The sequence below is a fragment of the Capsicum annuum genome, chromosome 1 (assembly GCF_002878395.1).
Source record: "Capsicum annuum cultivar UCD-10X-F1 chromosome 1, UCD10Xv1.1, whole genome shotgun sequence".
NCBI classification, from domain to species: domain Eukaryota; kingdom Viridiplantae; phylum Streptophyta; class Magnoliopsida; order Solanales; family Solanaceae; genus Capsicum; species Capsicum annuum.
The window spans coordinates 444,630-472,006 of NC_061111.1; the positions used below are offsets into that span (position 1 = coordinate 444,630).

General features: G+C 35.9%; 4 protein-coding genes and 3 non-coding genes across 8 annotated transcripts; 3 read left to right on the plus strand and 4 right to left on the minus strand.

Annotated features, from left to right (window-relative positions):
- The first annotated feature begins 1,543 nt into the window (after positions 1 to 1,543).
- LOC107863609 (protein IQ-DOMAIN 18) lies at positions 1,544 to 4,812 on the plus strand. The gene is made up of 5 exons (XM_016709615.2): positions 1,544 to 2,214; positions 2,480 to 2,686; positions 3,248 to 3,493; positions 3,581 to 3,718; positions 3,815 to 4,812. Exons 1-5 carry the CDS (start codon positions 2,086 to 2,088, stop codon positions 4,604 to 4,606), a joined length of 1,512 nt encoding a protein of 503 aa, XP_016565101.1. The 5' UTR covers positions 1,544 to 2,085; the 3' UTR covers positions 4,607 to 4,812.
- A 1,750-nt stretch (positions 4,813 to 6,562) lies between these two features.
- Positions 6,563 to 8,807, minus strand: LOC107863612 (growth-regulating factor 8). Of its 2 annotated transcripts, XM_016709627.2 has the most exons (5): positions 8,212 to 8,806; positions 7,950 to 8,120; positions 7,598 to 7,865; positions 7,234 to 7,408; positions 6,563 to 7,128 (listed from the first exon to the last, which is right to left on the minus strand). In XM_016709627.2, exons 1-5 carry the CDS (start codon positions 8,444 to 8,446, stop codon positions 6,766 to 6,768), a joined length of 1,212 nt encoding a protein of 403 aa, XP_016565113.1. In that variant the 5' UTR covers positions 8,447 to 8,806; the 3' UTR covers positions 6,563 to 6,765. The 2 variants fall into 2 exon arrangements, with proteins under 2 accessions (XP_016565113.1, XP_016565105.1); XM_016709619.2 differs by having other exon boundaries at positions 6,563 to 7,408; positions 8,212 to 8,807.
- Positions 8,808 to 13,617: 4,810 nt separating this feature from the next.
- On the minus strand, positions 13,618 to 15,251 carry LOC107863622 (protein BRANCHLESS TRICHOME). Its single transcript, XM_016709644.2, has one exon. The coding sequence runs from the start codon at positions 14,906 to 14,908 to the stop codon at positions 13,916 to 13,918; it is 993 nt and encodes a 330-aa protein (XP_016565130.2). The 5' UTR covers positions 14,909 to 15,251; the 3' UTR covers positions 13,618 to 13,915.
- Positions 15,252 to 17,387: 2,136 nt separating this feature from the next.
- LOC107863632 (endoglucanase CX-like) lies at positions 17,388 to 19,834 on the minus strand. Its single transcript, NM_001324867.1, is given in 6 exon segments — positions 17,388 to 18,160; positions 18,377 to 18,488; positions 18,570 to 18,731; positions 18,833 to 18,925; positions 19,014 to 19,424; positions 19,573 to 19,834. Coding segments are annotated over 6 exon segments (1,494 nt in total). The 5' UTR covers positions 19,792 to 19,834; the 3' UTR covers positions 17,388 to 17,663.
- Positions 19,835 to 23,231: 3,397 nt separating this feature from the next.
- On the plus strand, positions 23,232 to 23,314 carry TRNAL-UAA. Its single transcript has one exon. It is a non-coding gene; the product is annotated as a tRNA-Leu (tRNA).
- Positions 23,315 to 23,391: 77 nt separating this feature from the next.
- TRNAA-AGC lies at positions 23,392 to 23,464 on the plus strand. The gene has a single exon. It is a non-coding gene; the product is annotated as a tRNA-Ala (tRNA).
- A 744-nt stretch (positions 23,465 to 24,208) lies between these two features.
- LOC107863639 lies at positions 24,209 to 27,149 on the minus strand. The gene is made up of 2 exons (XR_007056581.1): positions 26,872 to 27,149; positions 24,209 to 24,579 (listed from the first exon to the last, which is right to left on the minus strand). It is a non-coding gene; the product is annotated as an uncharacterized LOC107863639 (transcript).
- Positions 27,150 to 27,377: the final 228 nt, after the last annotated feature.

A 27,377-nucleotide genomic window follows, 5' to 3' on the forward strand; every position in this document is an offset into this window, starting at 1 on the left:
TGCAATGTTTTAGTGTATTGCACATGTAGCTGTGTGATCTCTCTGCATGGCTTTATAAATAGTATTCAGATAACAATAGTTAAGGCATATAAATACTGTTCCGTATACATCGATGATGAAAAGATGGCTAGTGGATTCTACAATTGTATAGTTTTTAAATTATATAGTCCCAATAAAAGCTTCTCCCATTCTGATATATATATATATATATCCTCAAATAGTTAACTGAATTAGGACGTTTATGGGCAACGTCTATTTATCCTATCTTCACGTGCTATTTCACATCCCTCAAGAGGAGAAACATAAAGAGAAAAATATACACATCAGGAAAGAAAAAAAAAACTTTTATTTTCCTACCAAACCCCAAAAATATCTCTTCTAAACAAATAATTATATGGTTCCCATGAGCGTTGGATATAGAGAATTTAATAAGTTTCCACTTCCAGGGTTTTCTAGTACGGTTGCCACTAGCTCAAGTGGCAGCGCAAACATAGCCCTACCACCACTAGTTTCTTATTTTAACTATGCCAAGTGCGAAACTATTTTTTCATTCTTGATCAAAAATTTTGAATTCAAATAGGAAAATGAATACATAGCTTTTGAACACAAATACAATTATAATCAGATCCCATATAGATATCGAGACAGGAAACAAAAGAAACTTTGCATATAGGTAAATATCTTCCCATAAAGTAAAATGGACGAAGTGTTATTAAATTGGTCCTTATTACTACTACATTGTCGATATAACCACACATTGTTTTTTTTCAAAAAAAATAACATGCAAGGATGACAGAGTAGGTTTAGTAGCAGAGCAGGTGATCTTTCACGTGGGGGTCTCGAGTTCAAACCTTCTTGCGTATTTTCTAGATCAAGTTCATCGCATGAGGCTTAACTAGTGTGATCCTCGCAAAATAAATACATTTAATAACTGTAAGTAGGATGAAAATTAGCAAAGAACATGATTTACACATAATTTTTATCATAAAAATATCTTTTTGTAAAGCAATGGCATCAAACAAGAAGATCAGAGAATAGAACAAGTTTGACCGGTCCACAGGGTTAAAAAATGGATTCCTTTTCTTTTGGCTTGTGGCTACATTATATTGGCAGTCTTCGAGGAAAAAAAAATAATTCACACTCTCTCTCTCTCTCTCCTACACACTTACCATAACCACATGCAGACGCCTTTGTCAATTTGTACTTCCACTTTCTTTATTACTGATTCAAAAAAAATAAAAAATTAAAAAAATTACAAAGTTTTTGATGTTTACGTCAAACTAATAATAAATGCATAACATATGTATGTAAGCGTTTAGCATTTAATCATTGACTATTTACATGCATTTTCACCTCATTTGGTGTAAGCACTTAGAAGACGTGAGGAAAAAAAACTACTACTCTATGTTTAATCAAGCAGCTGAACAAGAGAAGCAAAGCTCTTATAAAATGTATGTACACTGTGCATCAATGATTATAGATAAAAATTTTAACTCTCGGATGCAGATAACACGTGAAGCCATGAGGGATGGTCAGTCATTCGGTAGCAAAAAATTCAGAAGAAAATAGAGAAAAAGGCACATTCTATCACAAATAATTTAATAACTTTGGATTCTTATGTTGCAGCCAGCAATTACTAAGTTAAAAAAAAAAAGAGAGGTTATTTTAATGCAGTTTCACTCATTTTAATGTCATCTTGTTAGTTGATTGGTGAAAAGCTCTGTACTGGGGACAGCTGACACTTAACCCCACCATTAGTGTTTTCATTTTGCCATGCCAATGCCATAGCAGATATAAAACACCTAAAACTTACAAGACTCACATATTGATATTGAAGAAGATGCTGCACGGATAAGCACTCTTGCACAATACATATACTTTACTATATATCTCAGACATCAGTCATTTCTTGTTTGTTTTTTTATCTCTTTCATTTCCCCCCTCTCTCCCTCCTCCTATTTATTGTTTCAGGAGTTAAAAGGCTTTTTCCTATTTAATAAACCACACCCCACTCTGCTCTCTCCTTCTTCTTTACTTGTCTATACATGTAGCTTTAACCAAGCAATTTCTGTTATTTACCTGTCAATGGGAAAGAAGAAGGGAGGTAGTTCATGGTTGAGTGCTGTTAAGAGGGCTTTCAGGTCACCAACTAAAGATAACAGCTGCGACAAAAAGGCGAAAACAGAGCATGAACTAGAGGAAGATGAAGAAAAGGTAATGCTATGTATATATGCTTCATGTAACTAATCCTACATATAGTGCATTACTTGTCCTCCTCGGGGGTGGAGCAAGACTGACTCAGTCGAAAGATCACACTGAATATAAAAGATTTTTTTTTTTCCTCCCGTGTATATATGTATAGTAAATGACGAATCCCTTGTGAAAATTATGTCTCCGCATCCCGAATGTGATGCTTTTTTGTTTTTTTGCGGGATTTCTACAAACTATATAGATTCTTTAACTGGTGTAACTTGTACAGAAAAGAGAGAAGAGAAGGTGGTTATTCAGAAAGCAGTCACAAAATGGTCAACCAAATGAAGGGAAGGCAATTGCTGATCCAAAGCATGCAATTGCAGTGGCAGCAGCAACAGCAGCAGCAGCTGAAGCTGCTGCCTCCAACAATCCGCCTTCAAACAAGCAACACAGTGCTGCTGTACTCATCCAAACTGCGTTCAGAGGATATCTGGTAAGCTAGTTATTCCAAGATTATGCCAATTACATATGTAGTCTTCTTTCACAAAGAAAAGGGAAAGGCCTCCTCCAGTCACCATTTAGTTTTACTGACACGATGTTTTAAGATACGTAAAAATATGGAAGCCTTGCTGTTTTTTTACTCTATCACTAGATTTTGACTTGGGCTTGATAGAGCAAATAAAACCAGATCGCTGTTTTCAACAATATATCATATATGTTGTTCAGATTTTCTTAAAATGTTGCCACTAAAGATTCGATGCGCACTGAGCGAACATAGGTTTTTCCGGAAGTAAAGATATCCAATAAATTTTTGTGATATGTAACTTTTAAAACGTGTTCAAAAGTTAATGGACAAGTACGAAAACTTTGTAATAGCATTTTAGAAAGGAGAAAGTACTCTGTTAGCCCTTGTGACAAACAGTACTTAATTCCGGGCTGACACTAGCAAGCTACAGATTTGGGACCATTTCCAATTGATCACAAGTCATGCATTGGAAAGTTAACTATTTACAGATACCTGTCATGTGAAACAGTTGATTTATTGTTATTGCAGGCAAGGAGGGCACTAATTGCACTGAAGGGGATAGTAAAGCTTCAAGCATTAATAAGGGGTCAAAATGTCCGGAAGCAAGCTAAGATGACACTGAAATGTATGCAAGCTTTGCTTAGGGTGCAGGCTCGGGTTCGTGAACAGCGTGCTCGCCTTTCACATGATGGAGGCCGTAGGTCCATGTTTGCTGAAACAACTAATTTATGGGACTCTAAATATCTTCATGACATCCGAGACAGGAAGGCCAGAGTGAGTTCTACTTTCCACCTAATTAGTTATGGTAATAAACAGCACTCGCGTATAATATCTAACAGTAAAATTTTGTACTCCGCACAGTCTAGAGATGGAAGCTCCATTGAGGATGATTGGAGGGACTGTCCGAGATCGCTTCTAGAGCTGGAATCAATGTTACAGGCCAGAAAAGAAGCTTCCTTTAAACGAGAAAAATCCCTTGCTCATGTGTTTACTCAACAGGTTCAACTTTAATTTCTGTATCCTATAACTAAACTATTCACATCCTTTCAAGAAATAAGTCCTGAATTACTGTCTTTCACACATTTCAAAATCAAGGTATTGGATGAGATGGATGTCGGTAGTGAAGAAAGAAATGAGAGGGAACTAGAAGAGACATCGAATTGGCTAGACGAGTGGATGTCATCAAAGCAATGGAACACCAGCAGCAGAGGTTCATTTGACCGAAGAGACTCAATAAAGACTGTAGAGATGGACACGCCCAAGCCGTATTCTAACATGGTTCCAAATGCTCGAAGATCACACCACTCGAGCCCACTTCACAGACAAGCTAGTACTCCACATTATACTGCTAATTCTCCCCATCGCCAGAGAACATCACATTACAATTACTCCGCAATTCAACCACCAGCCACCCCACCCCCTTGTCAACCCAAACCTCTCCAAGTGCGTCCAACAAGCCCCCGTAAAAGCCAATCAACCGCAAACACTCCATGCCTACGCTCTACCAGCCGTTCAAACAGTATAATGTCCCGCTATAGCACTTCAGGAAATGATGCAGCTGCTCCATCAGTTCCTAACTATATGGCTGCCACTGAGTCTGCAAAAGCTCGGATTCGCTCACAAAGCACACCAAAACAAAGGCCCTCCACACCAGAAAGAGAAAGAGCTGGTTCCGTGAAGAAACGCCTCTCTTACCCTATTCCTGAGCCATACTCGCTAAACGCTGCCTATGGCTACAGTCAGAACTTGAGAAGTCCTAGTTTCAAAAGTCTTCAGGCTGCCTATCTTGGGATGGAACAACAATCAAACTACTCGTGTTACACCGAAAGCCTTGGTGGAGAAATGTCTCCTTGTTCAACCACTGACTTAAGGAGATGGTTAAGATGAGAAATCCAGAATTAGTAATCAAATGAATAAAGATTACAGGCAACATGCCATCTTGTGTGTCCTACTTTCTTTAATATAGATGGGAAAATCAGGGTGTTAGGTGAATGTTAGTCATAAACGAAGCAAGAACATGTGTCACCCCTGGTCTGTATTTCTTTGTTCATTTTCTAGCTTATAGTAGAGCTAAAATGTTGAATTTTCTCCAATGGTTCATTTCCCTTCAGCTCATAATTATGCACAAGCAATTAACATCTTGGAATTACATATCAATCAAACTAATCAGTCACATGTCAAACCCAAACTAATAAGTGGCAACTATATAAATCCCCTATATCAGTTTTGCTCTATTCTGCTCATTTCCTCATATATCGGTACTGGTTCTGTATTAGATATTCTCAAGATTTGTGCTTTTACTTGCAACTTGAATTCTAAGAAAATCCAAAATAATTCTGATTGGCTTACTGTATAGGCTGTTGGCACTGATTTATGTTAAATTTACAAGCATAACTATAATACTTCAGTCAACCTAAGAATTAACCTAAGATAGAGGGATCTAGCCTTCAGCATCAGGTGGGTTGCGCCAGGCCGGAGCTAAGGTCAATATTTTATTTGTAGTAAATTACGTCGTGTACATAAGGTCAATATTTTTTTTTACGTATATATAACTCTGTCTGTTGCCACAAGTCTAGATATAGGAGGATGGTTGCCGAGGCTTAATCGTAAATAGCCTCTTTAGCCCATAAAGGTAGAGGGGAAAGCTGCCTCTCTAGCCCAAAGTTATGGTAGGTATACTGGCCTCCCCAAACAATAATGTCCTGTTTAATGCATAGAGTGTTGAAGGAACAGTTAAAATCTGTTGTAAGGATTCTGCTGTCTTACTAGAGACATAATTGAACTACATGACTAGAGCAAGAACAATTAATGTTCACATACCTTTGATGTTGACAAATTTACTGAGATAATATCCTAGAGCAAAATTTTAGTGTAAAAATTAAATGATGGGACCTACTCTAATCGTACGAAAAATTAAATCAGGAGGGACTCACTCTGTAAGAAAACATGTGCCCCTACTGCCTGAGTTAGCCTGTCCATATCACTTATTTCCCCAAAATCATTTCAGTTTTAGGGATGCCCAAATGTTGTCTGTCTCATAGAAAAACTAATGCCACAAAAACTGGGCTGCATTCCCAATTCATAGGCCTCCCATACCTATTGGATGGGGGTTAAAGCCCAATCCTCCCCTTTGGGCCTTGAAAGTGTAAACTATACTCCTACATTCTCGAATCATTCATGTAGCAATTGTACCTTTTGGTAGTCAGTTTTCACATTATTATATAAATCTTGTGTCATCACAGCATAGGAGGAATTTGCGTGGTGTCAATAATAGTGTGTGAATTTTTAATAACAAAATGCAATCACAAAACATATCTATTCATCATCAGGCCAGGAAGCTATGTGACTACAAGATTTAAGTTGTGCTAATTTAATATTCTTAATAACAGAAGTTGTTATTCGAACTCATTGCAAATTAAGTAAACTTCTTCTGAGTCGCGTTGTATTCTCTTTCCATAATTCCCGTGTCATTCCCGCTCCACCACAAGTAGATTGAAAAAAATGTTATTGGTCTCAAGGTCTCAACTGCAAAATTTTCGTGGGTCATACTCATGACTAGCCACGAATACACGGCGAGAGCTTGGGACCGGACTGCAGCCTTCATTATACCAAATGTAAACAAATAATTGCATCCAATTTCCTGTTAAACCTACCGTGACAACTCGCTTTACTTGATTGAACCATTGTCATTTTCATGAAAAACAGGAATAGTCAAGATAGAAAAGAAACGTTTAAAGAATGTACAATAATGAATCTTCAATAGATTCATAATCATACCAAAACAGCTCTAAAAAACTACTTTTCATAATCTAAAGGAGTCCAACCTCCAATTCACAGAGAACCTTGCCGCAATTTATAATCACTGAGATTGTATATATATGGAGAAGCATCAATAGTAGCTAACGAACAGGAGTGCATACCGAGTGAGAGAAACTTAAAAACTGAAATTGAACAAAAAGATAGGTTTTTTCCAAATTCTTTTACTCAGAGAATCAAGACGGACGTCGCATGCTTTAAACATTTTGCAAGCTTCCAAGATTGCATGATCACCCGATGAAGTCGAATCCGTGGCTACCATTCTCGCAGGAACCGAAGCTGCAGCTGCTGGTAACAGTGCTATTGCTATATCCATGAGGTGATGGTAAATTAGTGGCATTTCCAAGACACAATGCTTCGCCCAAAGGCCCTCCTGGTGCTGTTGAACTCATCCAAGAAACAGGGTTAAGCCATTGGGACCTCAAAACCTCATCGCCAATGGTAACTTGCGCGTGTTCGTTATCATCATCCATTCCACGATTCCAACCAGACATCGAAAGTGTAAGTGATGTAAATGAGCCATTGTTGCTAATACCATCACTAAGTCCGTCTTTTGAGCAAGCATCGATGAGGTCCCTAGTTGTTCCTCTGCCCTGAAAGGAGGAAATTACGGAGTCGTTACACTGTTCGTTCTTTAATTGACTTCCCAATGCCTGGCCAGTATTAGACATGTACTGATTAAAGTTCAGTGGATATACTTTCGCCTCGTCTTGCACTTGAAATGCAGGTGTAATTCTTCTGTTCTGGTCAGTGTTGTCATTGTTGAATCCCACTCCAGAAGATGACTGCATGAGTTGCTGCAAGTTTTGGTGGTTACTAGTAACGACAGGGATGGTTCCACTTCTGTCTCCTCTCTCTAACCACTCAATACACCTTTCATAAAAGCAGAGAAAACCAATCAATTCTACATTTATTTGCATAGGTACAAAGAGGCCAGAAAAGACTAGTAGACCCACACACATAATTCAAAAAGTAAAGCGAATCAATAAAATCAAAACACCCACTCAACATAGGAAGTCTAACAATGTCCACATGAAAAACTGAAACTTGAAACTACCAAACCTGGTTTGGTCAGACGGAAACTGAAGAGAGTGATGCTTGTTGTTAGATTTGGGAGCTGGAGGGTGTCGATTGGAATTGGAATTGGAATTGGAATTGTGAATTTCCACATGCTTTCTTGAACGGGGTTTGCTTTTGTGGGCATGTCGCTCACAATACTTCTGATCTGGAGCTACATCCCTTGAGCACCTCCATTTCTTCCCGTCTGTTCTCTTACACCTCCATGGCTCTGGATCCGACCCACTTGAGAACTTCAAATCCAAACCCGATGCTTCACATATAACAAACAAACAAGATTACACCTTTTCACAACTACAGACAAAAAAAAAGAAAAAAAAGAAGGTCAAAATTTTACTGTTAGATTGAGGAAGGTGAGCTGGAGATGGATGATTAGGCAAGGGAAGGAGTAGCTGAGGAGGAACAGGCATGGAGGCCATTATGTACTTGCATATTACGGACTGTCTTTGAAACTCCTGCAGCTGGGAAGCTGTAAAAGGTACTTTCCCAAAGAGGCCCATGCTTCCTCCTGCAAAACAAATATCAACCCAAAACTTCACATCTCCTGCATCCAAAAAGAAAAACAGAGGAATAAAGTGAAAGCTGTTGGAGAACAGTACTAGCAGTATAGTTGAAAGGTTGTTGCAAAGGCCTTGATGAAAGTGCAGCGTCTGAGCTCACAACATCGTAGATATCGCTCCCTACAAAATCTCCTGGCCCACCGCAGCCACTTCCTCCATCATCTCCACTGTGAGAAGAAGGGGAGATGAACAAGCTGCTTTTATAAGGGTAGGAAGACTCAGTACTAGTCTTCATCTTCAAATCCAGAAGCTCACTGTTTTCCCCGTTCCCCATAATTTTCTCTTACCCCCCAAACAATAATAATAAAGAAAAGAAATGAAAAGATTATAGGTAGTGCCAAAGCTAGAAAAAACTAGTACTATTTTTGTTTCTTGTTACTTGGTAGTATTTTAGAGGAGTAGTAAAAGAGACAGAAATGGAGATTATATATAAAAGTACAGAATGAACAGAGGCGGTTCAAGAATTGCAAGTTGCCGCCACTCAGAGGGTAAGAGGTTGGGATTTAACAGATATATATATTTGCTTCCTATAATTGCAACATTCTAACCCCGTCATTGTTATTACGGGACAACATACCTTAAGGTGGCCATGGGAGTATGGGGCCAATATTTGGTCCCCTCGTGCCCAAATGAAAGTTCAATATTTCACGTAATATCTTACCATTTAAGTAGTAGTAGGCGATTCATTGTACATCTCAAATAGAATTGAAGGTGAAGTTGTGTTTGTGTATATTTTTTGCAAGAAATATTTTTTAGAAAGATTGTGTTTAAATGTAATTTAGTTGAATTTGACCAAATATTTAAAATTATATAGGATCAAAAGTTCAAATAACAAGAGCTAAATCCTAGTCATATATGCACGAGCTTTATACGTTTTAGAAAAAAAAAATTGAGGTAGATCTTAATTTTTGTCATGCTAACTTCAAACATGACATATTTAAAATTATATTGAAATTGATAAAAGAAATTCAAATTTTAATGCATCACTAGCAGTATATCTTAAATGATGATCGTAAAATCAGATATCCACGAACTTTTAGATGTCAATGTTTAATTGCCATATCCTTGCTTTTTTACGTCCATATTTCATCAAGCGTTCAAAATTTATTTAGAAAAAAAGATACCTTAGTATATCAAATAATGTTATATAGGATTCAATTTTGAAATTTAACACACGACTAAGCAATCTAAATTTTCGCTGGTGTTCCTGATCATAATTTAAGCTAGCTAGATTTGTCCTAGCTATTTTATTAAACCTTTTCTGTTGGAATGCGAGTGAGATAATTGAAAGAAGCTTATGTAAACTGAAGCTGGAGCTTTCTGCATTAATTCTAATTCCATGACAAGTATTTTGGTTGGAAATAGAAAATTATCACATGAAATAGATTACTTAATGGTCAATTTAGTTAGAAGCTAGCAAAAAAAAGGAAATGACCTACATAGTTATTGCTACTGTCATGCAATAGACAATTTTTAATAAAGATTGGTACAGTTTGGAAGTAGAGAATTAAAGACATTCCATCTGTCGTAAGACATTTGTCACTTTTTACTACACTGTTTATAAATTCTTAAATTTAAGATAAATTTTGACCATGTAAAAAAGATTGATATGTTGATAGAGTCAATGCTTTTTCATATAGAATTGATTGACCAAATGGAGGGGGTTAAAAGAGAAAGTGAAATTACTGTAAAGCAGCAGCAGCAGTAGTACTAAATTAGTCAACTGTGGGAAAAGAGTAAAATAAAGAGAGTTGTTGTAAAGAAAGAAGGAAGGAAGGCGTCGTTGTAACGAGGCGTGGTGTGATTCATTGATAGCGACGGTGATAAGTATATACATATACTTCCAAATAGTATTAATTTACAATAGGCAACTAGCAAGCATGCCTATTCCTCCTATTTTTAGCATTGGGAAACGTAATTTTGATGACGTGGGGACCAACACCAAAGTTTTTCCTTTTTGTTATTGCATTTTAACCCCTCATTCCCAAAAAATCAACAACAACATAACATAACAGATGTATTTCTAAGGTTTGGGGCACTATTAAAGAGACTTTCTGATAAACTTCTTATTATTGGTCCTAAGCTGAGAATTTATCAAAAATAGTCTCTCTACTTCATTTGAATTATCGGTATGATCTGCGCACACATTATTCTTTTCAGGCTCCACTTCATCTCATCTCTATTCATACACCCTTCATTTAAATGTAGTCTAGAGTTCCTTAGACCTTATATAGGCTATAGCTACGATGGTCCAAGAGTCAATCTAATGATTAAAATGTCATAATTTCCAGATTGCGTTTCATATCTTCAAATTTATTGATGTGTAATGAAATCTTTCTAAGGATAATAATGTGGAGTAATTGAATCGGTCAAAGTCACATGCTATTGGAATCAATAGCAGAATAAAAAAATTGATTTCTCTCTATTTTATTTTACTTAAACTTTAGACTAAAAACAAATATTTCATTTTATTTACTTTCGTAAATCAAAAGCTATTTGAACACCGCTATTTAGTCGTCTGTACCAAAATTCATTTATTTTTTGCAATGTTTACCTATTTTAAAAACACACTACAAGTATAACTTAAATAGTCATCTCCAACATCAGATACATGTGCACTTGGGCCACTGCATTGATTGTGTCAAAATAACCTACCTTAATTATCAAGCTATGGATAATAAAGTGGATGCAAAAATACAACTTTAGCTAAATGCCAAACAGAATGAACTGAAGGCTTTGGCCATTAGGGAGTGAAGAAAATGGGATCTCGTCACGACTTATAAGGTCAATCTAGAAACTTACGTATACCAACTGGAAATTAAGTTTGATTACGTATTATTTAACATTTCAAATGTACTGCCACAATATATTTTTACTCAACCTCACCACATATTTCAATATCTAACTCTGTTTTTTTTCCCTCTTAACAAGCTTGTTGTTGAACTTTCTTGATTGGTTAGGCTACTCTGTGATCTGGTTAAGGGGTTATGCATTTGAATTTTTTGATTTGCTTTTGCATTGTTCGATTCTGTCATTCTATTTGTCATAGTTTATTTTGTGGTCTGATTTCTCTTAAGTTGATAACCAGCAACTCCCCAACTTGCAAATATTACGAGGGACAAGTCTTTGTTTTGGTGTTTGTCCATGGACTTGTGGAGGCCCAATCACATAAGTTCAAGAAGCCTAGCCCAACAAGGATCAATTAGTTTGACTTCCTATTTGTAATTTGTCAACTTTTTCATTTTATTCATTTTAGATTTGTAAACATATAAAACTGAAAAATATTATGGAATAAGATGGAGAAGCTCATCAGATATTTTGCTTTCTCCTGTCATCACAAAAAAACTCCAGGATCTTTTAGTGAACTAGATATTGGAGCCCGTGCCAGTACGGGTTCAATGTACTACTTTTCGGATACTATATGTTATTTTTTTTATCTCAATTTTATGACGCTGATGAAATATATGAGAAAATCAATCAGATTTGTTATATATAATTTTAGATATTTTAAGTTGTTAATTATATTATGATTTATACGACTTTCAACGTCTTGAATAACTTATAATAACTAATTAAAAGTGATATAATAAAATTGCTATAAAAAAATACTTTTGAAATTTTTTTAAGTGGACATCACATAAGATGTCAAATTAATTTAAAACATCAAGATTTAATTTATCATTTTATGTTTATTTCACCTTTTTAAAAATAAATATTATCAATTTTTAAATATTTAGATGACTCATAATAATTAATTATAGGGGATATAGTAAAATTACAATTAAAGGAGTTGAAACAGTCATGTCATAAATGTCTATTTTATTTTTTATTAAATATTATTAATTTTTTAACACATAAATATCATATAATAATTAATTAAAAATAATATAGTAAAATTACGAAGTAAACAGGCAACTGAAAGCAGACATATCGACCGTCAGCTGCCTTCTTTCAGCCTACTCACGCTTATATATATATATATATATATAGTAGTAAAGTAATTATGGTAGTGCTACAAAATTGTACAACTTTGTAACTACTAAAATTAAATGGTTAGTATTTCTTCCTTCGATAAATTGCACCAACTAGAGTTCTCAGTGTGGGTCGGTTCAGTCAATCTAAACTATCTCATATGGGCTTTGAGTTTAACGAATTAGGTAGGACTGTCCCATTAAAATGATGGATCAAAAAATACCAAACTCACACTATTATTTTGTGAATTAAGGCCCTTACGGGTCAGTCCATTCTTTTAAAAAAATATTTTATAATTTAATGTTAGAATGTTAATAAACATAAATATTATCAGACAATATTACATAGTATTAATACCTGTTAATGAAGTCTTCAACATCTCAAAACATACTCCTAATAGCGAAATTAAATAATTTTTGACATGATTTCCTTCGAATCAAATAAAAATACTAATAAGTAATCTAAATAGTTGCATGTATTTGACTTATGGATCAACCCACAAATCAGTCCAACCCACATTGCTCAAGCCCCACAGGCCACGAGCTTATCCAGACCGAGCTAAAAGAACCTGTTCTTAAATGAATTACAAAAATTGAATCCCAACTCCATCAAATTACAAGTCGAATTGGGCCACCCAACGAGCCTTGCCATATTGACGGCTCTAGCACCAACTAAAACAATAATGATGCTTGGGGCTACTTTAAAGCTTCCTGCATTAATTTGGTGGACCAATTGTTTGTTTAATGATGACACTAACAATGGCTTATCTGGAATGTTGCAATTTTCCTCCAATAGTAAAATATAACCTACTAGTATTTTCTTAGCATTATCTCATATACAATCCAAGTTCATGACACGTATTGTTCGTTTTAATTGAAAAAATCTTATAAATTTGTAAAATTATCCTTTGATTATGCCAAAGTCGACTCTAAAATCGTGCCTATCATGTAAACTTGTGTTACGCTCTATAGATTTATTCACTTTTCTCTCCCACTTTGCTGTGGAATTCACTTTAGGTGTCATGTGCACTCGTTCGTTCACCCTCCCATAGTAAAATATAACCTACTAGTATTATCTCATATACAATCCAAGTCCATGATAAGCAGTGTTCGTTTTGATGTACAATTCAAGTCCATGACACGTATTGTTCGTTTGATGAAAAAAAAACCCTCATAAATTTGTAAATTATTTGTCCTTTGGTTATGCCAAAGTCGACACCAAAATCATGCCTATCATGTAAACTTGTGTTATGCTCTATAGGTTCATTCACTTTTCTCCCCCACTTCGATGTGGAATTCACTTTAGGTGTCATGTGCACTCGTTCGTTCATCCTCCTTATTTTTAAACGAAAACATTCAAGTAAATTATGAGCCATTTTCAGGACATTCAGTTGTAAGATGAATAGTTGAATGTGTAAATATTTGTGATTTAGTAGTTTCAAGAATGGTAGTATGATACAAAGTCGGATTTTCATCTGTGAAACCATATAATCATACAACTTTCAAGTGAGCAAGATCATAATCCAGAGAATTATACATTTATAATATCACAATTCACGAAAACTCACAGTATCACGAAAACAAAATAGATTCTTCAGGCCTAGCATAAATTCAATCAAGGCTTAGATAAAGAAAAAAATGGCACTCCAAAGTTATAAATTTTGTGGTATTAGCTTAAAAGACCATTAGATTGGATAGGAGTATTCTGTTTCAGTAATATCTTTGGATGAACCATGCAGAATAACACTCCAAAGTTGCAAACTTTATGGTTATCAGGTTGTTAGAAGCCCGTTGGATCGGATGGGACACTTTTGTTTCAGTAGTATCCTAAGCTGAGCCTTTTGGCACTCCAACTTTGTACCCCAATGTCTGCTTTTGGAACTAATGGCTCTAACAACCTTTGGGAATTCGACGAATCCTTTGATCCCTCGTTTGATGTGTGGATTTTCAGGCTCTGACGAATGGTTTCTTCTATGAATCGTCACTTGGTATTGAAAAGAAGCAGTTTTCCCCTCACTAATGGACTTGTGATCAGCAGTTTCACACCGCGTCTCCGTTTCCTGATCACATGCACCTGATGAAATGGTATGGCTGATGTTTTCTTGAATCTTGGGTTGCTCAGTTTGTAACATTTTCTTGGTTGCTTCCAATTCCAACAACTTGTCTTCCAATAAATATTTAGCCTCTGTGAGCTTCATTTGAACTCTTTCTTCCCTCATAACCTCAGCCACCCGCAGCATTTTCCTCTCCTCTTCCATTTCTTTCCTCAACCGATTGATCTCCGCTTTGTCCGATGATACGTGATTGGCAAGCTCTTCGCAGACTCGCTCCAACGCCTCTCTCCCTTTTTTCTCTTCAGAGAGCTCTCTTGCAATCTTCTTGTTCATCGACTCCAACTTCTTACGCGCCTTGCGCTCGTGTTCTACCTTGGCCTTCAATTCAGCAACTTGGGCTCGAGCCATTTCGAGCTCAGAGTCCATAAAGGGCCTTATAAAGGTGAGATCCCAAAAGGATGCTGCAATTTTTCTAGCAGATATCGGGAGATTGAGGCGATGAATTTGCTTATTGTTGTGGTGAATTCGGAGAGCAGCGTGGCTGGTTTCTTCTTGAAGAGTGGGGGGGTTGTGTTGTTGATTTTGCGAATTATAGAAGGGGTTCTCGTAGAGTTTCCAGGTTGGACATATAGAAGTAGGGATAATGTGATCATCTGAGATGCCAGTAGACTTATTGCTGGTATTTTCTTGGCTACTGATCATCATCATCATCAACCTCTTGGTTCCAATTGGGAATGTTTTTTTAAGCCCTTTAGAAGGAGGTCCCGGGGAGCTTCTTGCTTTTCTAATAACACCTTTGCTGCTGTGCACAGCTTGCTTTTTCTAATCCTTTGGGCTAACTTTCTTGCTTTTGCTTTATTACTAGTACAAGCTTTTAAGAAAGAAAAGAAATAGCAGTAGGGCCATGGTGTTCTATCTTCATGTCCTTCCAGCTACTGAAATTGCAAAAAGAGGAAAAAGATGTTCAACCTCACATGTACCTCTACTATTTAATAGAGGTGGCCAACTTTCACACTTAGTCTCCCTCCCCCTCCTCCATCTACATCAATATATTATCTTGAACATGTTCAAATTGAAATCATTTCAATATTTCATTTACATACATCGCTTTGTGACATGGAATTTGGTGGTAACAAAAGTTGTGATGTTTCTTGATTAGAAATCAGAGTAAAAAAGACTGCAGATCCCAAGAACCATAGGATGCTTCGCTTTGACGACACTGTTAAAGCAATGATTTACGTGTGATGCAATCATGTTCCATCAATTAAGAATTCTCAATTCATAATATCTGCCTATAAACTGTAATTGCGTTACTATTACATAACACCCATAAGTTTAAAAAGAAAGTACCATTATTAAAAGACTATAATATCATACTTTTGATCCTTAAGTAATTGATTAACGATGATGTACTATATATTATTAAACTGTAATTGGTACTTTTGATCATAAACGATGATGTAGTGCAAGCAACTGTGAGGGTGTCCAAAAGTCCAAAATATAAAGAGGTAACACGCAAAGAAGTGAAAGGATTCAATATCTACATACTAGATGGATGCATATGAACTCCCTTGCAACCCCCCGGGAGGGTTAGCTTCTCCAATGAGTGCGAGATGGATGCATGAGCATTTTTATCTTGGTCAAGTGGACATGTAGGACAGCCACAAAGCCATGATTTTGTTAAGGGTGTGAAATAAAAATATTATATTTGACATATTACATCATACAATTTCCCAAAAAAAGTTGTTTAACTGACCATATCATTAGTCATACACAATTAGGACTTTGATTTATTGGGAATTTTTTCAAAAACAACTCAGGGTGCTCTGTCCTATGGAACTTTTAGGGAGAAAAGAGTGAGTCATATGGTTATAGTGAGTGAGGGGTCCAAATAGTTGTCTAATGATTGTACAATTGTTCCACATGGATGGTGTCCCTTTGTGTTCTTCTTCACTCTGTCGTCTTCCTTCTTTAGCACTTGGTTCTATTACACCAATACTTGGGCAATAAACTTGTTACCACGTGCCGGGCCGTGATGATGTATTCTGCAAGAATACTTGTGTCCATAACACACCAACCTTGTGGAGGGGCTATACAAAATACGGTCCAAAAGGGTTACTGATCATGATATAATATGCACATGGTGGAGTTGGATTGGATTGGACCACTAAAAACTAACACAAGCCGTAGCAATAATTGCTGCTAATTACATTAAAGGAAAAAAGTGATTGCTACAAGGTACCTATACTAATGTATTAGACTCAAAAATGTATCCTACAAATGATACCCATGACCAAGTGTTAGCAGGGAAATGAAACTCAATGTGGTGTGTTTTATGTACTCTTGTTAACAGAATGAACAAGGTTATAAATAACAAAGAAGATCGGCCCCTTAATATACCACACTCACTTTGTAACATCCAATGAACGGTCTCTACAATAAGGGATAAGGATATGTTCCATCCAATGTTCATCTCCACAAAAGTATTACATAAAAATCCAGCCCAAATAAGAGATCAATTTCATATTTTTTGTTTTGTGAGCTGACTGTTCCAAGCTCCTACCTGCAGAGCCATCTAGTTTCTAAAGAGAAAAAAAATAGTATAATAGTCACTCAATATCTTAGCGCGATGGCCACAAGAATGCAATGATTTGCTATTTCACTTGTATTATAGATTGGATTTGAAGTAATGCGTAGATCAACAAACAGATTACAGACTTCCATCAGAGCTTATCCACGTGAAAGCGATAGATGAACAACCATCAAGTGATTGGTCATCCAAATTCCAAAATCTATCCTCGTGGAGTCACACATCAAACTACATTTAATATGATCTAATCGGAGTCATTATCCATTGAGTTTAAAGTTGTGATACTCTAGTAGTGTTGAAAGTTTCAGTGGTGATTTTACAGTTCAACTAGACATGCTACAAGACATTGGAAACTTTTACGGAGTCTGTTAGTAACAAGGATAATGTTAATTCGATTTTTGAATGGGATAGATGTTAGTTTAGTTGGTGAAGAAATATTTATAATAGGAGAATGGCATTCGTGATTCTACAAGAAACTGTTTAGTAATTGCATTCGTTATAGCCTCTTCGTTTTTCCATCTTTTTACGATATGTATGAATCGAAAGATATTACATTCCTGGATTCAGGTAGACTGGCTGAGGTATTGAATGTGGAGCAAGTTTTACTAAAATGTCTGAACATTCATTTCAAGCATTTCAAGGGACTTAAGTCTCCTAGAGGAACCAAGAATTCCTCTTTACATCTCTTGTTTACATGCTGAATGCATAAAAGGAAAAATAAACACATAAATTGGAATATCTAGTGCAACTTTCATGTTACAATTGTCTAGAGGGATCATACAGATTATCTGATCCACTTCCTCTGACTACTAGACTTAGTTAATAGAGGTAGGCTGAACTCCCATCAACCAGATATGTTATCCACTACTAATTAATCTAGACTGCTGTAGATTCTGCAGATAAGAAAGCAAGTGCCCCAACCAGCGGTGCATTAATGTAAGTGGCGGGTTCTGATTGCTGATAATTGTTCCTGTCATCTTCAAAGTTATCTCTACTGTCAGGACCACCCACAATGGCTCCAACAAGAACGTTTGGATTAGGCGAGCCCGAGTACAATGATTGGAACCCATCATTGCAGCCAATGTGACCAGGATGTGTACGCACTGATGGTAGAGATGAACCTCTATGGTGCACACGAAGAGGATACTTTTGTCCGAAACCAACCATGTACGATATTTTTGCTGGATTATCTCCTAATATGTAGTCCACTTGTTTTCTTGCAAGCTCGACGAGCTTGTTTGCAGGAAATCTTGAACTCCCACATGACACAACTCCTCCATTTGACCTCAAGTATTTGGCGTAGGTTAATAGGAGAAACGATGACGATGTCACGTATTGGAGATTACTTTCACTTCCTTTGAATAGAAGCCCCCCTGCAAACATTTTGTCTCTAATGTTAGTATCCGAGACTCTTGAGTAATTTCGTTAACTTCTAGCTTTTGAATGCACAAACTGATTCAAGATTTAAGGGGTTCAAACATTAAGTTTTTAAGTATAATTTGTTAAAATAATGTTTGTAGATTAAGTTGAACTCCCTTGTCTACAAATCCTGCCAAAATATGAATGGGCAAGAATTTGCAAGTGCTGACCTGGGGTATACTGAGCTTGAAAGCTAGGTGAGCCTGGAATTAGAGAGCAGATATAATTGTCTGAGTGAACTTTGTATGCTTGGAATTCTTGAGTACTTTTCTCCAAAAAGTCCTGTGGAAAACCAGTAGGTGAGGAGTGAGTTTATGGCTAAAAATTTGAAGTTGAAGTGAGAGTAGAAATGAAAACAAGAACCTTTGAGAGAACAATTTTTGTTCCAGGTCTCTTGTCATCCCAACTGAAGGAGTAGTCATCATCATTAGCACCCATAGTTTGACCATTTGATTGGATATAAGAAAGATAAGAAGTGTCTTGTGAAGCTCTATGAAGCCATGATGCTCCCCACAGAAGTTCATCCTGAATAGTTCATAATATACTTATGTTCAGTCATACTAGCATCCATATGAGTATGATATATGTGTGTATTCACTATAATATTAAGTAACATTTCATCTTACATTGTATCCAGAATAAGAGCAGTAAAATGGGCAGACTACTGAGCTGAGGCTGTCACTATAGGAACCTCTATACTTGTCAGCAAAAGCAAACACCTGCAGTATTGCAAATGTGCTTAAATTTGGATGCACAAAACAAGATACTATATAACAAAAATGTAGAGGACTAAGTTTGCTTCATTACCTTTTGTGCAGTATGGAGTAATGTAGAGGAATAAGAAGGGTCAGAATCTTTGAACACAATAGAGGCAGCAGCCAATGCAGCAGCAGTCTCAGCAGCAACATCAGAACCAGGATTTTGAGGGGACACCTTATACACATTGCGAGGCGTGTCCATGTCTTCGGGTCTCTCCCAACACCTGTGATCTTGGTTCGGGTCTCCTACTTGCACGTATAACGTGTCTGGGCTGGCTGTGGCTGCTTTAAGAAGATAATCTGTACTCCAACGGATGGCTTCTTTTGCATGGCCAAGTTGGCTGTGCATGGAGCTTCCGAATTCGATCACACTCCATGCTAGTAGAGTTGTGGTGAATGCCATTGGCAATCCAAACTTAACATTGTCCCCTGCATCATAATATCCTCCTACTAGATTAACCTATTAAAAGAAAAGAGTGAGTCATTATATATTATGAGAAGTGTCATTCATTGGTAGTCTGCAGTCGCAGACTAAAAGAAAAGCGTGTCACGTAAAATGGAAAGGGATAGAGGAGCAATGTAATCATGCTAGTATATTTGAGAATTACATGGGAACCGGAACCATCGGACAAGCCAGAATTCCCCCTCCACTTAACGCGTTGATTCGCAGGCAATTTTCCAGACCTCTGTCCCTCGAAAAAGAGAATCGATTTCTCAAGAGCATTAGAGTAATCTTGAGAAGTGAAGGCAAAGGCAAAATTGTGAGAAAGATCAAGTAAGAGGAAGAAGGTGTAGCATAAAATAAGCATGTTAAAAGCATGGGCCATTTTCTCAAGTTCACCTTAGTAATGTTTTACTACTAGGATGATGTGGTTGGTATGTCTCAAAAGTTTGAGTTTGATTGGAGGGAAGGGAAGTAGCTGTTTATATACTAGTTGGTAGTTGAGGAGTTCGTTGGTTGTTGCCAAAGCCAAACCTTATTAGAAACTGTTTATTTAATTTTATTAAATAAAGTGGTAAAATCATACTACTATATTATATAATATAATATAATATAATTCACGGGATCAACTGCGACAAATGAGACGAATTTATTGCATGAAAAGAGCTAAAAGTTATCGAGCGTAACAGAAGAAGTTGAGAAAGAACAATAAAAGCATTATCTGTTTTGGAAGTGTTGAAATAAAGTCAATGAGGACAAGAATAAGACTGTTCAGGGAGCTAGTATTATTATTACTGTTCAATCTCGTGAAAATAACATTATTTACTCACATTTTCCCTCCCCAATTAGACTTCGATTAGGCCTGATGGAATATTGTGTCTTCTTTTTAGGTAGATTTTGAATAATGTTGAAAATAGCATAATTCACGGCGACAATAACAATGTGACTTATCCAAGTACCCACTCACCGCAAATTATCCATATGTGATTTATAGGAGCATAGTTGAATATAATTAGTGTTTCTTGTCTTGAATTTTTTAAGTTACAAATAATTTTGGAACAACTTTTTTATATAGCGACACATATTTCTTTTTTGTATTTTTTTTAGTAGTTATTGTTCTTGAAAACCACAATTGCTTTAATTTGGAGTGATGTTATGGTCAATGTCTTCTTCTAATCAATTTTTTTTTAAGAGACGTGTAAAAAAAAATAATATAAATAATTTGAGACGAAAAGAACAACAACTAATACAGGGTCTAAAAGTCCATCTTTATTAGTTAGGCGACTAAAACCGCATGCACAAATCAAAAAGGTTAAAACATTGCTTTAACAACTCACCCTCCAACGTCCAGTATAAAATTTGTTTGATTAGTTAAGATCAAGATAAAAGTTATATTAAAATCTTGAGGATTATCTATCCCATTTAAAGAAGATGAAAGACTCTCTCCGTTTTTATTTATTTAATTTTAAATTTTGTGTCAAACAAATTAAAACGGAGCGAGGAGTATATGATTGTCAGAAAATTGGGACAACCTCTCTTGCCTGCCCATCTTTTGAACATCAATTTTACATGCTGCTGAAAGCTGTCTGTCCATCTCAGTATATGATTGTCAGAAAATGATGCTACCTTTCTTAAAATGTTGTAGTAACAAGTTAAGCGTGATTTACTAAAGTAACGAGCAAATTAAGAAGCGTAATCATGGGAGTGGGAAAGTAACAAAACTAATTAGACTTTGTCAGAAACGGAAAGAAACTTGGAACGTTGTTTTGACGTTTTTGTTTTGTAATTTTCTGTCCACACATGCCGAGTCACGAGACTCTGTTTCTAACAAGACTTCCATTCACGTGATTTCCCCAATTTAATGAAGACATACCACAAAAGTAACAACACTTTCAAGCATCATGCACTTTCGAAGCAAACAAACCATGAAATAACGCCATAAAATAATTATAATTATAATTAAATTTAAAGTTTCAAAACATTATAACGTTAATTTAGTAAGCCAAAACACTAATAATTAAAATTTCAATGAAGATAAAGTAAAATAAAATGGAGAAAGTATATATATATACATATAGTCCAAAAAGTTTAGCGTAACCTCTAACACTCAAAATATTCATGTGACTTATCAAACCAATTCTTCTGCCACCAAAATCAATAGTCTCTGAACTCTTTATCTCCTTCACATGCGGATGCGGTTCTTCATCTTGAGGGACCATCTTTTATATATACCCTCACACCATGTTTATGCCCATTTATTTTTTCTACATAATTCTGGTGTACCTCTGGGTTAGCTTCCGTGTGTACTATTTTGATTACCAAGTAATATAGTATTTTTATGTCCACTTGGTACTTCAATATTGACTACTACTACTATATAAAATCAAAAACTTAAGTGCAAGTTTTGCTGATATTATAAAATATAAATGTATAATATGTTCTCACAGGCGAATATTTCTGTTCGTCGCATGGAAAACAAGATATATATAGTCTATGATGTATAAAATGAAAAATCTGTTTAGTCTTTAAGTACTTGACAAATAATTTTATACGGTGGCTATATATGTAGAAGAATCTTCGTCATTCACTTTATTAGTTAGTTTCACAAGAACGTTTTTAGGGGAGAAAGCATGTGGGCATTTGTCAACTAAAACCTGAATTAACAGGAAAATGTGGAGGCTCATATATATATCCACCCACCACTAAAACTAACTTTTTTGGACTTATTGAAGTAGATAGGTAATAAAAGAAGAAAAAAGTAATGAAGCTACTATGTATTATATGTAGCCCTGTATGCGCTTCATTAATTAACAAAGACTAGTCCAGCTTCATTTCTTGCAGCTTTTTTCAGATGTTGTGCCAAATTAGAGAAAGATAATATCAGAGACCAATTATAGGTCTTTATTAGTACGTACTTGTATTGGTCCAACCTTAATGTATACTCCCTCTCTTTTGTTTCAACCGAGGGACTACTTCTTTCCTCTAGTTTAACATCGTAGCAGGCCTTGACCTGGTAAAATAATTTTCTACTACTGTACTAGGTACTCTCTAAAGTATAACACAATTAAAACATTAGTCTTGAACAAAATACACTGCATGCGCTGATCATGCAAATAATTGTCTTCGCATAATTAAGTAACTTTATTTCTGTGACTACTTATTATGTGTCCATATATCTGCATATGAAAGAAGGAAGAGTGCTAGCTAGCTCTTTAGAATACCATAATAATAAGGAGATCATAAAAACATTAGTGGGAAATAAGATCTTCCATTTACTCCATCTTATGCAGTATCTGCGATGACAAAACCTCCAACTCATCCTCTCTGATCTCAATATAAAAAACTTCATTTTCTTGAACCACCTTCTGTTAGGGAGGAAGGGGATATTGATCTTTATTAAAATTAGTGAGACTATTGTAACTTTTCAATTTGTCATGTATTACATAACAAAATAAGAGGGTGTGCTTTTGTATGTATATGTAGATGTCAAACAAAAACAATTTTTTTTTTTAAAAAAGAATCTCACGTGTAAAAAGTTCATATTTATGTTACTTCCGAGTCTTTTTTCTTACAATCCTACGTCAAATGCTTCCTGTTGAACCGATGATCTTTGATAAACATCTTCCATACCTCACACGGATATATAGGGAAAATAAGATCTGCGAACAATGTAAGTTGAGTATAAATATTTAGGCTCTAGAACCATGTGAAAATTTTGAATATCAGATCAAGAACACTAACAAAATAGATCTATTAAGTCCATATTTTAATGAGTAGCAAAATTTGTTTAGTCTTATACCATATAATAAGAAAAAGCGAACACAGGCTGGTTTGCCCGAGAGGTTAAGGGGGAAGACTTAAGATCTTCTGCACATAAGTGCGCATGGGTTCGAACCCCATAGCCAGCATTTTTGCAATTTCTCTCTTTTGGCAATTTCTTCAGTTATGGATCAATATGTTGCAGAGCGTTTCTACACCCGTACCAGGGGATGTAGCTCAGATGGTAGAGCGCTCGCTTAGCATGCGAGAGGTACGGGGATCGATACCCCGCATCTCCATGTATTTTTGTTGTTCTGCATCAGATATGTAAGGTGAGGCTGAGTTACTATAGACCCCCTTGTGGTTGAGCCCTTCGGCTAATTTGCATCTGGCAACCCTTTAGAGTTGTCTTTTTATTTTATTTTTTCGTTTGGAGTGTAATAAATTGATGATGAGGCCTACTTTCTACGATAACACTAAATAGGTGCTCAACTGAAATCTAGGACACCAGAATTCATTATTATCCAACCAAGATGAAGAAACTACAATAATAAGAGGAAAGAGCAGCAGCCCACAAAGGCAGGTTCAGTTCCATATCCTTTTTATTTTTCATTTTCAGGGAGGTAAGCGTCCAGTAATTGCACTTACTTCCACATTATGTTTTCTCATCTTGTTTATCCCTCAAATAACCTCCACTGCAAAAGGTGTTGCATCACCTTTTATCTATAAATGACTTTGCGTACTTGTTCCTCCACAAAAGCTCTTGTAAACAATCATCACCAACTATTTCGCCTAAAATCCAATGCAATGCTACAGCTCAGGTAAGATTCCAACCAACCATATTGGTGTTGCCAAGAAAGAGGAGCAACCTCAGACTGATGACATTTATCTAATAGCCCGGATCGATTCTATAGTGAAACGATCCATTAGATCAACAGAAACAGGACTAGAGAAGTATCAGATATAAGAGATACAAGCTTATTACCTCTACTTTCTGAAAAATGTAAACTCCAAAATAAAACTGTCCAGAATCACCAAGAAAATCCAAATCAATTGTTTAAGCTTTCATCTTATTGAAGAAGCGCACAAGTATAATTCCAAAGTTCAGAAACCGAAAGGGTCAAACTTGACTTTAGGTTCTCATTACCGCCTCGGGAAAATGCGTCTTTTGGCCCGTCATACGGCAAAACAAAAGAAAAACTGAACTTCAAGTAGCAAGTCAAATACATCACAATGGAATCAAAGAGCAACTACAACCTATGGAGTCTATTTTGATGTCTCAACTTGACATGTATCCATTGGAAATCTCTTAGAACATCTACTCGGTAGCTTCCACGTGTTTCGCGGCATCCGCTTCTTTCAGCCTTTCCAAAGTGGAAATGCGTCCATTCAGAGATTCATAGACATCATTCACCTGGATAAAAGAAAAGACTGAATAGCATGAAGATAAAATAGAATCTAGCTGAGGCAACACATTGAAGTACAGAAAATGTAAGACGCTTGAAGAAATTGCTCTTTTAGTCCAGAATTGATTTGTGACCAAGTTTCATTTTGCCTGTCAAAATAGTAATGTATCTTTCCTTCTTTTCAATTTCCCCTATCATTTACAAAAGAGTTTCATGGCTCCAATGATCTTTTGGCAGCAATACATAATGCTTAACAAAGGAACATGCGAAAGAGAAAATTTCTGGAAAAGAGGGCTTCATTCAACTATTAACAGCGACAATACATAGACCAGTGGAACATGATGAATGATGATCTAATACGTACAAAAATAATGCTAAAAAGTTATCATCTTTCTTCTATCAAATTTTCAAGAAAACACGAGAAATATGAATAAATCATTTAATACAAATTGCAGGATTTTAAGGGTCAAGCTACAGTTTAGTTGCAACCACAAAACTTAAACCACCCTTGATGTCACGTTGGACCAATGAATGTAAGACATCTATCCATTATATAAGGATTTATCACTTAAACGAGGTTAAGAGATAGGCATCCTCAATTTTTATATCTCTTAAAGTTAAATTGCTTAGTATTGTGCAAACATTATGTTCAAGTTACCATCTTTTTCCATCAATTCTGCACCTATTTTGTGCATTAAACTTCCACAATGCTTAAGATCACTGAAATGATCCTTACTGAACCTATTGGTTTTACAGATAGAGAACAAGAAGAAAAAGAGGTCCGCTAAGAAGTTAAGAACTAGTAGGTTATCAAAAAAAGTTAAGAACTAGCAGTATTTAACTTTGGGGTAAAGGGGGATGAAATTGAGAAAACAAGCATAAAACCTCGAAAACATGTTATGAAAATTTTACTAACTGCAATCCGACATTAGTGGCTCTAAAAGAAAGAGGAAAAAGGGGTTCAATAAATGGTCACATTGTCCAAAAAATTAAATATGTAAATAAAAGTCCCATTTTGTCCTGTTCCTGCTCGCTTCATACTTTCCTCTTAAGTTTTAATTACCACTAGCTAACTTTGCATGTCCACTATTCAGCATCGCCACTCTTCATCATACTAATTTGATGCTACTCCATACTATCCATACTGATCATGCCATTATGATACCACCATATTCCTAAAAGGATCCTAGATTTCAAACCGATCCTAATTCCATAATGATATTTTGAATCTCCTGTATGTTATTGTTAAGATCCTAACTAATTTTTTTTTTTTGATAACCAAGATCCTATCTAAATTTGTCATACCCCTTCTGCTGAACCAGCCAAAGAGACAAATTTAATTTCCTGCGTGTTGTTGGTAGGATCCTAACTAAAATCTGTTGGAGCCATGCTACTGAATCATCCAAGAATAAGTCACTTCACGCATTACCAACTTTTGGTACTTGCCTTGAAGCACCATTATCGCCACCCCTTGGGAAACAACCTTAATCCTCATTGTTACTTGAACAATGGAATGAAGCCACCAGCATCAAAATAGATAGCCATTACAAGAATAAGTTATATTTAAGGATGTCTAACATATCAAGTATCATCAGTAATAATCTTGCTGTGACAGCCACGGTAATTGATCTTGTTGAAGTATAACATTCTGACTTGGAAATGAAAACAGCGCTTCGGAGCAAGTTATAGATAATTTACAAACGCTATCACTCAAACGCGCACTGATTCACCAATTACACGTAGATTCCTCTAGCTACAATTTGACGAACAAGTTCCATCCAGGACCAATACACTCCAAACCACTAGCTATCTTACATGAAGCAGGAACTAAATGCAGAACCCGCAAGTCTTGCAAACACAAGAGAGGCTAACCAGAAAGCATTTAAAATCTTAACTCGTCGATTACCGATTCCTCCAACAGTTATTATATCTTAAAACCTTAGCAGAGGTTTAGTTTCCCTAATTTCTATCAGTAAATTAAACAGAACAGTCATTTCCATCAAGCCCCACGTCTTTGGTTCAGCAACAAATGCAACACACTGCAGTTGTATCGAAAATCTGAACCTAATTACTAACAAATCCTCAAAACAAGATTACAAAGTTTGAATCATGGCTGGTGAACCAAATATGCAAATTTAGTAGAGAAGGGTAAATATAAAAAGGGCAGCCCATAATCTTTCCAACTGTCCTAGTGATATCCAATAAGAAAATTAATTCAATCAATGACAGTATAAGTCAACTTGATTCAAGGTAATTGCATAACAAAATTAATTAAAGACGAGGACGATGTGAAAAGGAACCTGTTGAGACATGGAATGGTGGGCGATTTGGTAATCCTTCCGGAGAAAGTAGAAGCCGCCGGCAGACGCCACCGCTGCTCCGGCGAAGAATGCTGCAAATCGAACCCTTAGTACGTATCCCATTTTTTTGATGAATCAAAATTCTGATCTCTCTCTCTATTTTACCTGACAAAATTGAAGAAGGAAAGGTATTCCTAATAATAATAATAATAATAATAGAGATAAATACTCCCTCCGTCCAAATTACTTATCTCAAAATTGAGATGATACATTGATTAAAAAATAAATAAATTAATAATATGTTTAGTTTATTATAGTGCCTCCTATTAAATGATATTTATATTTTAATTTAAAGAAAAAGTAATTAATACAAAGAATAAAACATAAAAAAAAAAAAAACGTTTCTTGATTAATATAAACAGACAAATAATATAGGGCAAATCAAATTAGTAAATTTAGGGCGATAATTTGGAACGAAGGGAGTATACTCCATTGACTTCTTTTTT

What these genes read in the sequence shown, in the direction of transcription:
- LOC107863609 (XM_016709615.2), top strand. Translation starts at nt 2,086, where the DNA reads ATGGGAAAGAAGAAGGGAGGTAGTTCATGGTTGAGTGCTGTTAAGAGG. An exon ending in CTGCGTTCAGAGGATATCTG is followed by an intron (nt 2,687 to 3,247) that starts GTAAGCTAGTTA and finishes TTGTTATTGCAG; the next exon opens with GCAAGGAGGGCACTAATTGC. An exon ending in CTCATGTGTTTACTCAACAG is followed by an intron (nt 3,719 to 3,814) that starts GTTCAACTTTAA and finishes TTCAAAATCAAG; the next exon opens with GTATTGGATGAGATGGATGT.
- LOC107863612 (XM_016709619.2), bottom strand. Translation starts at nt 8,446, where the DNA reads ATGGGGAACGGGGAAAACAGTGAGCTTCTGGATTTGAAGATGAAGACT. An exon ending in ACCTTTCAACTATACTGCTA is followed by an intron (nt 8,121 to 8,211) that starts GTACTGTTCTCC and finishes TTTGTTTTGCAG; the next exon opens with GAGGAAGCATGGGCCTCTTT. An exon ending in TCACCTTCCTCAATCTAACA is followed by an intron (nt 7,866 to 7,949) that starts GTAAAATTTTGA and finishes TTATATGTGAAG; the next exon opens with CATCGGGTTTGGATTTGAAG.
- LOC107863622 (XM_016709644.2), bottom strand. Translation starts at nt 14,908, where the DNA reads ATGATGATGATGATCAGTAGCCAAGAAAATACCAGCAATAAGTCTACT.